Below are 12,628 nucleotides of genomic sequence, written 5' to 3' on the forward strand. Positions count from 1 at the left end.
TTGGAGGCAAGGATTCTGGGGCTTCGTCTGACATACTTTGGACATGTAAGGAGATACAGGTCCTTGGAGAGAGACATCATGCTTGGTAGGGTGGAGGGAAAGCGCAGGAGGGGAAGACCCTCTATAAGGTGGATTGATTCAGTGACTGGGGTGTCGGAGGCAGTGCGATTGGCACAGGTTAGAGCAGGGTTTAGGGCTGTTGTACAGAGGGTCGCTATGAGTTGCAAACAACTTGACGGCACATAACAGCAACAACAACAGCAGAGAAGTGTCTTGAAACTCTTCTCTGCTGTCGTTTCTGTTAGGTGCCATCAAGTCGAGCACAACTCATAGCAACTCTATGAGTAAAAGATCTGAACCCTCTTATATGCTGTGCCATCCTCATATTTCCTGACACACAGGAGCCCATTGTAGCAGTCACTGTATCAATCCACCTGGTTGAGGGTCTCCCTCTCCTTTGCCAATTCTCAACCCTTGCCAGCATCATGTCCTTCTCTAAGGAACAGAACATCCTAGTTAACATGTCCAAAGTTTGTGAGGCAAAATCTCAACATTCTTGCATCCAAAGAGCATGCCAGCTGCACTCTCTCCAAGACTCTCTCCAAGACATAATCTGTTCATTCTCTTGGCCATCCATGGGATGTTCAGTGCTCTTCTCCAACACCACAGATCAAAGGCATCAATCTTTTTCTGTCATTCTTATACATTATTCATCCTTATTCAGCTCTCAAATGCATCGCTAGTAAATGGAAAAACTATGGCCTGAATCAGACATACCCTAGCAAAACACTTCTGAAGATCATTTAGAAACAGCTGGAACAGTACATAATTAAGGAACTTCCAGAAGTTCAAGGAAGATTTAGAAGAGGCTGTGGCACCAGGGATATCATTGATGAAGTGAGAAGGATCCTGACTTAAAGTAAGGAATACCAGAAGAATGTCTATTTGTGCTTCATTGACTATGCAAAGACATTTGACTGTGTGGATCATAACAAGTTGTGGCTGATATTGAGAAACATCGGCATCCCAGGGCACTTGATTGTGCTCATGAGGCACCTATACCTGGACTATATGGCTGCTCTATGAACAAAGCAGAGGATCACTGCTTGGTCTGGAATTGGGAAGGGAGTGTGACAGGGTTGTATTCTCTCCATACTTACTCAATCTGTATGTTGAGTAAATTATCCGAGAAGCTGGACTCTATGAGGAGGAGTGTGGCATCAGTATTCAAGGGAGACTCATCAATAACTTGCATTATGTAGATGACACAACCTTGCTTGCTCAAAGTTAGGAGGCCTTGAAGGCACTTGTTGCAGAAGATCAAGGAATGCAACCTTCAGTATGGATTGCATCTGAATGTCATGAAAATAAGGATTATTACCACTGGACTGATAAATAGCATCATGATGGATGGAGAGAAGATTGAAACTATCAACAGCTTCATCTTGCTTGGACCCAAAATTAACATTCTTGGTACCAGCAGTCAGGAAATAAGGAGATGCAGTGCACTGGGAAAATCTGTAGTCAGCAATCTTTCCAAATTATTGAAGAGTAGGAAAGTTCTCTTCTCTAGTCACGCTTAATCTTTAGGTAATCTCTTCCAGTCCCATAACTTTTAATATCCTAGTGAATTCTAAATGTTTTCTACCCATACTCAATTTAATCTCCAAACCAAAAATTCCACATATATAAGATTATAATTGCAACATCTTCCCTTGGATATTTAATCAATACATTAATCCAAAACAACAAACCCATTGCCATTGTCTATTTTGCCTTAGAACAACATTTAGGAAAAAGAAGAACTCCACAGAATTTCCAAAGTTATAAACCTTTCCAAGGGAATAGACTGCCATATATTTATCCTACAGTGCAGATGGATTTAAACCAACTAGTAACATCTCAATGGATGACTGAGCTTCTTACTAGTGCACTATTCCTAATAACATCTTGTATGAGAGAATAAAACAATGCTGTGGCATATACCAGCCTCATAATTATTGCTGTTTGAGCCCACTGTTGTACTTACTGTGTCAATCCATCTCCTCAAGAATCATTCCTGATTTTATATTTGCTTTTTTCTGATCCTGGACAAACTATATGTCCTTCCTTTTTTTTTTTTAAAAAAAAGGGTTTTTTTATTATTTTTTTGTGTGTACCATCAAATCGGATATGATTGGCACAGGAGATTATTGCCCCTCCTTCTCCAGCAGAGCGTCTGGTGGATTTGAACCATGTACCTCTGGGACTGCAGTGCAGCTTCTTGCCACTAGGCCACCAGAGCTCACTACTATATGTTCTTCTCTAGGGATTGGTCTCATCTGATAACATGTCCAAAATATATATGTCAGAGTATCATCAGCCTTCTTTCAAAGAAATATTCTCACTAGATTTCTTCTAAAACAGCTTTGTCCATTATTCCAGCAGTCTATTGGAAGTATACATGGTATACATGATATATTTCACCAAGTAGTGTCTATTTTTTTTCTCCAGATTTCACTTTCAGCAAGCAAGGTTTTATCATTTGTATATTGTCATTCAAGAGCTTCTTTCAATCCTGATGCCATATTCTTCTTCATATAGTCCAGCTTCTCAAATTAGTTGTTGAACGAGCATACAGATTGTATAAACACAGTGAAAAGATATAGGCCAGACATGCAACAATCTGATTTTAAACCAGACAATGGCCCCTTTGTCTATATACAGGATCTGTGTGAACACAATTAGGTGTTCTAGAATACCCATTCTTTGCAATATTATCCATAACTGAATTATCAAACAGTCAAAATCTTTTCCATAGTCAATAAGCCCAAGTGGATATTTTTGTGATGTTATGTGCTTTCAGTCAAGATCTGTTTGACATCAGCATTGATATGTCTCATTCTATTTCATCTTCTGAATATACTTTGAATAGCTGGCAGTTCCCTGTCAAGATACTGTTACAACAAGTTTTTAAATTATTATATATAACAATAATAAGCAAACATTTACTTATGTGTGATATTAATTGTATTTCTTGACTATTTCTTGTCAATCACTTTTCCTTAGAATGGGCAATAAATACGATCTCTCCCAACTGAATGGCCAGATAGCTCTCTTCCAGATTTCTTAAGACAATTCCACTGTTAGAGTGATCAATTCCACTGTTATATCTGTTTGATGAAAATTCTCAATTAATATCTCATCAACTTCTACAGCCTTGTTTTTAATCAATGATTTCAGTGTAGTTTGGACTTCATCAGTACCATCGGTTCTTGGTCATATACTACCTCTTGAAATAGGTGAATGTCACCAATTCTCCACCACCACCCCCCAGTCCCTTTTTGGTATAGTGACTCTGTATTTCTTTAATTTTTTTTTAATACTTTCTGCATCATTCAACAGTTTATCCATTGAATCTTTTATCTCAGGGCTTGATGGTTTTTCAGCTCTTTCAGTGTGAGAAATTCCAAGCATGCTTTGCCCTTTTGGTTTTCAATTCCAGATATTTTGCACAGATTTTATTCTGCTTTTTGGCTCTGTCTTTTTCAAGTTCTATTCAAGTTCTTTTTCTCCATTCTTTCTTTCATTTACTTATCTACATAAACAGAAGCAAGTTTTCAAGTCTCTTCTGACTTTTCTCCCTTTCTTGCCTATTTAATGATTTTTTTTTCTTTTCATAACCTAAGATGGTCTTAATATTATTCAACAGCTCCTCTAGTCTCTAGTAATTAGTGGCCATTGCATGAAATCTACGACTGTGATGGTCTCTAAATTCATTTGGGATATATTCAAAGTTGTAGTTTGTCTCTCTTGATTTGTTTTCACTTTCGTTAGCTTCCCCTTGAACTTGCATACAAGCAACTTTGTTTAATTCATTCATTTAATTTAATCTTTATTAGCACTTGGCCTTCTGACCAAATTAGAAAACTCTTACAAATTATTGGAGAAGGTCAGTATCAGCAGTCAAAGCCAGCATTGACTGTTGAACATACCATCATGTACTCATGTGCAAGATCAAATTGAAGCTGAAGAAACTGAAAATAAATCCACAAGAACCACACTATGATCTTGAGTTTATTTCACCCTACTTTGAAAACCATCTCAGGAATAGGTTTGAGCATTTTAAGAACATGGAAACAGACCAAATGTCCAGTCATAATAAATGGGTTGAGAAATTGTGGTACATTCACATGATGGTATTCTTACACAGGACTCAGGAGTAATGATTTCAAAAAGTACTACATAACTTTGGAGGGAGTGGAGAGCATTACGCTGAGTGAGCTAATTCAATCTCATAAGGATAAATACTGCATAAGATTATTACTCGGGAAATAGAAAGATAACCAGTAAAAAAAAATGTATGAGGTTCCAAGAGGAGAGGGTAGAAGCAGAGAGGTGAGAACTGGCAGGGGGAAATCATATTGTTACCCAACTGTGTGACCGGGGGATGGGTAAAGAAAATGGAAAAGATCTGGCAAGTATCTGGAAAGACAGGGTAATAACTGGACATATAGTTCAATGGTGATTAATTTTCTAAAATATAATGGTAATGACTGCATGAAACACAGTGAATGTGAATGAAGAATGATGTAAAATATAATGAACTTTGTAAGCAAACAAATATAAAATAAAAATTTTTATAAAAGAATAGATATGAGGTATTGAACACTAATAACTGAAGACCCGATAAGTTTTGGAATGATACTGAGAATATAATTTAAGTAGAAAGCAAAATGTCATTACAAAGACCTGGGTAAAAGAAAATACTAAAATGGATGCACAAGAGACTTTAAGAGTTGCACTGGAACATCAAGAGGTCAAAACAATATTGCAAAAGTCAGAGCTATGAACAGAAGATTTCAAATGGCAGTTTGACAAGCCAAAGCTAAGCGTCATAATGATATGTGCAAAGAGGAGTTAGAAAACAAAAAGAGAAAAGCTCATTTGGCATTCTTCAAGGTTAAAGAACTGAAAAACAAGTTCCAACCTCAAGTTGCAATACTGAAGGATGTCACAGTGAAATCCTGAATGATCCATGAAGCATCAAAAGAAGATGGGCAGAATGCATTGAGTCATTGTCCAAAAAAAATTCCTGACACAACTATTTAAGAAAGTAGTACATGATCAGGAACCGTTGATAATGAAGGAAGAAGTGCAAATTGCACTGAAGGTAAAAGCAAAAAGGAAGCCCCCAGGAACCAAACAGGATACCAACTGACATGTTTCAACTACCAGATGCAGCCCTGGATGTGCTCATCAAGTTATGCCAAGAAATCTCTAAACAGTCACCTTTTTAACTGACTGGAGTACTTGTTCTCATCCCCAAATCGGGTGATCCAACAGAACGTGGAAATTATTGAATAATATCATTAATAACACATGCAAGTTGATGAATGGGACCTTCTAAAGATTAAATTTCTCTGCTCATAAAAACTTTCTCCAAGAGAATGAAAAGAAAACTTACTGTCTAGGAACAAACATTTGGCAATATCATCTCAGACAAGGGTCTCATTCAAAAATTTACAGAAAAATTTACCTCTGGGGGGGAAAAAAAAGTTTACCTCTGGGCCTCCAGAAAAGAAAAAGACTTGTAATTCAATTAAAAAATGGACAACACACATGGAAAGACTTCACAGAGGAGGAATCTGGATAGCCAACAGATAGATACATGAAGAAATGTTCAAAATCACCCGCAATAAGAAATATGCAAATCAAAACCATAATTAGATACCATCTCACTCCAGTAGTGGTAACAAAGTTTAACAGGACAGTAAGTTATAAACGTTGGAGAGAATGTGGAGAGACAAGAACTCTTATACATTGTTGGTGGGATGGTAAAATGGTACCACTATTCTGGAAGGCAGTTCGGCATTTCCTCAAAAAGCTGAAGATAGAAATTCCATATGACCCAGCTTTTCCACCACTTGGAATACACCCTGAGAAAATGAGAACTGAGGCACAGAGACTTGTACACCATGTTTCGAGCAGCATTAGTCATCATAGCAAGAACATGGGAACAGTCTAAATGTCCAACCACAATAGAATGGATTGAGAAATCATGATACATTCACATGATGGAATACTATGCACCATGCTGGAACAATTTGCTGAAAATTATTTAAAAATTGACTAGAACTAAAAATTAGCAGATAACTGCCAGAAAGTCAGAAAAGGCTGTAGCATCACAGATATCATTGCTCATGTCAGACGAATCGTGGCTGAAAGCAGAGAGTACCAGATAAAAGTTGTGTTGTACTGAGTATACAAAGGCACTTAACTGTGTAGATTATAAAAAATTATGGCTAATATTGAGAAAAATGAGAATTCCAAGATACTTAATTGTGTTCATGTGAAACTTATACCTAGATCACAGAGCAATGGAGCATGGAAGTTTCAAAATCAAGAAAAGTTTGCATCAGGACTGTATTCTTTCTTTAGACCTGTTCATTCTCTATGCTGAGCATGTAATTTAAGAAGCTACACTTTATGAAGAAGAATGTGGCATCAAGATCAATGGAAGACTAATCAATAACTTGCATTAATACAGATGGCACAATCTTGCATGCTGAAAGTGAGAAGGATTTGAAGTACTTGCTGAAGGTAATCAAGAACTAAAGCTTCAATATTGATTTTTATCTTAATATAAAGAGAAAAAAATTCTTCACCACTAGGTCAAGAGATTGCATCATGATAGATGGAGAAATGAAATTTTCAGTGATTTCATTTTACTTGGATCCACAATCAACAGCCTTAGTACCAACAAATCTGGAAATCAAAAGATGTTTGTACTGGGAAAGTATGCAGTCAGGGACCTCTCGAAAACTACTTTCGAGCAAAGGCATCAGTTCAATGACTAAGGTGTGTTGGATCTAAGCCATGGTCTTTTCAATTACTTGCTATGCATCTGAGAGTTGAACAGTAGATAAAGATGAGTGAAGAATAATTGAGGCCTTTGAACTGTGGTGCTGTAAGAAGAGTTCAAATATCCCATGAACGATGTCTTGGAAAGGGTACAGCCAGAGTGTTCTTTAAAGGGAAAGATGGTGAAAGCTCATCTCATGGACTTTGGACATATCAGGAGGGGCTAGCTCTGGATAAGGGCATTAAGCTCCTTATCCAGAAAAGTGGAGGTCAGCAAAAGAGGGGAAGATCTTCAATGATATAGACTGACACAGTGACTATAACAATGACCTCTAAGTGTGACAAAGATAATGAGAATGGCACAGGATAGGGCAAGGTTCAGATTCATATTCATAGGTTACTATAAGTCTTAGTCAACTCGATGGCTCCTAACAGCAACCTCTTATGACTGATGACATGGAGATTTTTTGTTAATCATCTCATTACACAGATGTAGGCATTTCGAAGCCTGGGTATTTCTGAAGGTCCATGTATAGAATCATGATTTAAGTTATTGGGGGAAAAATGTATTTTCAATGACTAGATTATTGATCCTACAAAATTCTATCATGCAATCTCTGGCATTGCTTCTATCACCAAGGCTCTATTTACCAAGAACTGTCCTTTAAGGAGCTCTTGTGGTCTAGTATATAGGTTGCACAACCAAGTCTAAGGCTGGTGGTTCAAATCCACCAGCTGCTCCTTGGGAGAAGATGAGCAATCTCCTACAGTATGATTTACAGTCTCTGAAAACCTGCTGGAATGTCAGCTTAAGTTGGTTCTGACTCAACACCAATAAGTAAATGAGTGATTCTTCTTTATTTCCAACTTTCACATTCCAATCACCAGCAATTATTAACACATACTAAGTACATGCTTGATCGATTTTAGTCTACAGAAGTTGTTGAAAATCTTTCCTTGTTTTCATCAATGTTGTTTTTTGTTGTGAGGTGCCGTCAAGTTGACACTGTGAACAATAGCTCTACATCTTCTCCTATCTGCCAACCTCACAATCTCTGACACACTCTACCACATTATTTCAGTCATTTTATCAACCCAGTGCTGCAGTCACTCCCTCCTCTTCATCATTCTCACACCCTTCATGGCAGGATGCCCTTCTCCAAGGAATAGCATTCGCTAGAAACATACTCAAAATATGCAAGATGAAGTTTTGTCATCCTTGCTCCAAAGGGCACACTGGCTGTACCTACTCCAAGATATGCCTGTCTGTTCTTAAAGCAGTTCATGGAATATTCCGTGTTCATCTAACACCAGTTTAAAGGTATCAATTTTTGTTCTGTCATCCTTATTCATTGCCCAGTTCTCAGTACATAGCAAATGACTGAAAAAGACTAGGGTCTGAATCAAGCACACCTTAGTCCTCAAACCAACATCATTGCTCTTCAGTAATTTGGTGAGGTCCCTGACTGCAGATTTTCCCAGTTCAATACCTATCCTGACATCCTGATTGCTGGTACCAAACGAGTATGGATCCAAGTAAGATAAAGTTGTTGACAGTTTCAATCTTTTTTTTCATCTATTATGTCATTTATCAGTCCAGTGGTGACATTTTTTTTGTTTTCTTGATGTTGAGATATAATCCTTATTGAATGCTGCAGTGTTTGATCTTCTGCAGCAAGTATTCTACAACAAATACCTTTAACAAGCCCTTTAAGTGATGTAACTCTTCAGCTTAAAGTTTGTTTTGATTTACCATTACACGTAAAAGAGCCCTATGTAAGTAATGTGTTGGTGGCTAAATGAAAAATTGGACCAGTTACTTTACAGGAGAAAGGTGGGCAGTCTTCCAGTAAAAATTTACAGCCTCAGAATCCTAATGGAGGATCAGTATGAGTTGGAATCAACCTGATGGCATTGAGTTTGGAGTTTAGCTTTACCATTGCTTTAAATAAAGGTCAAAGTCATTCCATGGCCTTTGGCAACAGAATGTAACCCCTGACTGACTAACCAGTCACATCCTTTACAATTGCTCTACCATTCTCTTCCACCAAAAACAAACCATCATAAAAATGGTACTTTAAATACGCACCAAGAGAATTTTTACCTCAGAATTTTACCTTTGTACTATCTGCAGCTTGATATATTGTACTTATAGATATATTCACTCTTATTTCATAAGTTTCTGCTCCAGTGTTATCCTGTTTTATTTTTCCCCATAGCATTTAATACATTATATGCTATTATATATTTGTTTCTTGTCAAGCATTTTAACCAAAATTCAAATACGATTTTTAATTCATGTTTTCTTCTTCAGAGCCTAGCACAGTGATTAGCCTACAGTAGATTGACATTGTTTTAAGTGCCATAAAGTCACTTTCAACTCACATCAGTCCCACATACAACAGAACAAAACACTGTCCAGTCTTGTCCCATCAAAACCATTATTAATGTGCTAGGAGGTTTTCAATAAATATTTGATAAAGAAATTTATAAATATATTACTATGTATGAGACTTGAGTGTGAATTAATGGCCCCACTTAAAAGGTAATCGAAAAACAAGACTGTTTTTAGATATTACTCACTTTTCGTTGTTTTGTAGAGTCCAGTTTTATGAGCCAATATGAAGCCACTTTTGTTTTATGGTATTTCCAGTTGTCGATAATCTAGTTTGAGGAAGAAACATATGGGGGGAAAAATCAGTACTGAATTTATGTTGTTCAAGTCATAAAAAAAAGAAATGGGATGAAATAAATTTTATTGAGTTAACTGAAATTAACTAAGACAATTGAAGTGCGATATAGTATTATTACCAAAAAGAGAATTCTCCTTTCACAGGAAGACACATGAAAAGATTTCTCACATAAGGAGCTAACCAAAACTCAAGTTTTCTCTTCTTGCTTTACTAAGAACAATATCTCTAATGAATAGTTAATTCACAGATTTTCCCATTTTTAATTGTAGGGCTAAATTTGCTACACCACTCATAATAATAATATATTAAAATAATGCAGTAAAATACAGCTTAGATATAATCTAGGATTATCACTTTATTTTTTTTTTAAAAATCTGCAAAATTTTAAATGTATATCCTAGGAATATAGACAGATAAGATATTTTCTGCAATAGTGAAAATAATAGGAGAAAAAGATCTAACATCTGACATAGTAATTATTGATTATTGATTGGATAAGCTTAGATCTGTCTTTATAGAACAATCACATTAGTTATAATTATTAATTGTACTCCATCTAATTTTTCTTTTACCTGATTAAAAAAGTGTAACACACCAAATATTTCTTGGAAACAGAAAATCATTATTGTAAACATAACTAGTGAGGTATGTGTAAATGCCCAAATGGGGAAGGAGAAAAGTAAAAGGAGTGGAAAAGGGGAAAATATGGAGATCACTAGGATAACAGAGTGTAGTGGGCAGGCTGGGAGGAGGAGAAGTGAATGGGAAAGACTCAATGAGGGCTTGAAAGGATGGTATAAAAATAGGCCTACATTAATGGTAATTTATTATATGCGATATAGTGTTAATGATTATGTGAAAAACAATGTAAATGAAGGATTGTATGGAAAACCTGTATAGGAAAGAAACACAATGTAAATGAACTATTGTATGAAAACTAACTAAAACAAATTTCTGTTGTGAAATAATTTACTTTTCTAGCCAAGAATTTGTCTGAATAGGATAACATATACAATGAAAAACAAATATAACACAATGCTTTACAATGTTTATCTTCCCATGCCTTTGATGTAACTAGTAGCAGCTTGCTCGCAGATAAGGTTACATATTCACTTTAAAAACTTTGTAACAAACTAATTTAAAATACTTGAAGACTTTAATTATGACTGTCATGATTATAAAATGTAAATTGTCTTTACGTATATTTTTTTAAAAAACAGTAAGAAAGTCAGTTCTGTTATTTTTGGTTTAGATACTTGTTTCAGAGAGAACTAAAATAATGGCAAAAATGGAAAAAGGCTGTGGCCACTAGATGGTGCCTTTCTCATCTGGGAGAGGCATCCCTGGACCACAACTGTTTTCCATTCCTAAACCTATCTTTAAATCATTTGTACATAAATTAGAACTGTTAGGTATGGTTTGAATCAATTAGCAGTTGAATGTTTGCTTTAGTACATAGTGTATTTAAGTTTACATTTCTATGCATAAAACCAGCAAATACTTAAAGATGTACTAAACCATCTTCAATATGCTAATTTCATTGTGTACAATATAGAGACTTCATCTTTCTCCTGTTGAGCAGCCGGTGGACTTGAGTCATGTGACTACAACACCAGAGATCCTAAACATAATAATCCAATGAGTGAAAATTATTTGAATAAATAATAAAAATAATCAATAACAAAAATTATTTAAAGTTAATTGTGAATACTCATGTGTTATTACAAATTTCCATATTTGAACTGTTTAATAAAATGGACTTCACAGATGGTGATTCATAACTATAGGCTGCATGTAAATCAAATGTTTAGAACCCTGGGATCCCAGAAAATAATACTTGGGGTTATCTAAGAATGGACACAGAAAATAATTAAAAATAGTTTTAAATTGACATATTTAACAAGAACAAAATATCTTGAGTGAAGATATGCTTTCCAAAAAATATTTTACTTGAAATATTTTTTGCCAATTAAGAGTAAATAATTTACTTTAATGGAGATTTTTAGGACATTTACTACTTTTAAATGTTCCTTTGTGTGGTGCAAATATGTGAAAAATACATAATACAGCATAAGTCATTTCAAAATATGATTGAAATATTCTAACTTATCATATTCTCAAAAGGGAGTAAAGACTTTGTATCATACATAGTTATATATTTTCATAAAAACTGTTCATGATTTTAAGTTAATTGTTATTTTGTGTACCATCAAGTTGGAACTGGCCTAGACTGACACTCCAGAGGGTTTTCACAGGCAGTAAAATGCATGGGAGGAGACCACCCATCTTTCTCCAGGAAAGCAGCTGATGGTTTTGAACTGTTTACCTTTGGGCTGGCAGCACATGGTCATTACAGCTCTTCTTTAAAGTTATAAAATTAATAAAAATAGTTCATTTGAGATTTCAGCAAATTAACTCTCCAAAATGAAGCACACAGTGTTTGGTGAAGTAGGTATTAAAATTAGTATTTCCATTTGAAAGGATCTGCTTGAGACACCATCATTAGTTATTTTATGTTCCATTGCATCCTTTTTTATAGGTGCTTGGCACAGAAAAAGTGCTTTATATGATACTGTATTTAGTGCTTAGGTAGTGCCATGAAGTAGTTATTATATGAAGATATCAGGAAAGGGGAACAAATCCTCAGAAAATTTCAATGTTCCCTAAATCAGACAATAAGTGATGGAAGTGAAAGTCATTCATTTCTTTTTAAGTATACTATGTGTCAGACACTAATACTGGAATTGAAATTCATCAGGAACAAACTAGACAAAATGCCTATCTTTGTAGAGCTTTCTGCAGTGTAGATGTATCCATCTGTGTGAGTATGCATGTATGTACTTTGAATGCAACTTGTCTGGCTCCAGAATCTATGCTTTATTATAGAACTTCACAGTTCTATACAAAATAGCAGTATAAACAAACAAATTATTTTACTGCATATTTATAAAAATGTTTTTTTCTTCTCTTTCCCATTCACTATCACTTCAAATATTACTTTTTATTAATTGTCAATATATTTTCATTTTCTAATTTATAAGAATGGGAATCCCAGAACACTTGATCGTTCTAATGCGAAGCTTACACTTGGA

At 35.4% G+C, this 12,628-nt stretch overlaps 1 protein-coding gene across 1 annotated transcript in view; it reads right to left on the minus strand.

The window, feature by feature from the left end:
- Positions 1 to 12,628, minus strand: part of TTLL7 (tubulin tyrosine ligase-like family, member 7) — a 216,356-nt gene that overhangs the window by 74,781 nt on the left and 128,947 nt on the right. Inside the window, exon 17 of the mRNA XM_006898356.1 lies at positions 9,427 to 9,507. Within this exon, the coding sequence (XP_006898418.1) occupies positions 9,427 to 9,507 (81 nt within the window). The remainder of the gene's footprint in view (positions 1 to 9,426; positions 9,508 to 12,628) is intronic.

Source organism: Elephantulus edwardii, unplaced genomic scaffold (assembly GCF_000299155.1).
Source record: "Elephantulus edwardii isolate Elephantulus edwardi_28Jun2011 unplaced genomic scaffold, EleEdw1.0 scaffold00227, whole genome shotgun sequence".
Taxonomy (NCBI): domain Eukaryota; kingdom Metazoa; phylum Chordata; class Mammalia; order Macroscelidea; family Macroscelididae; genus Elephantulus; species Elephantulus edwardii.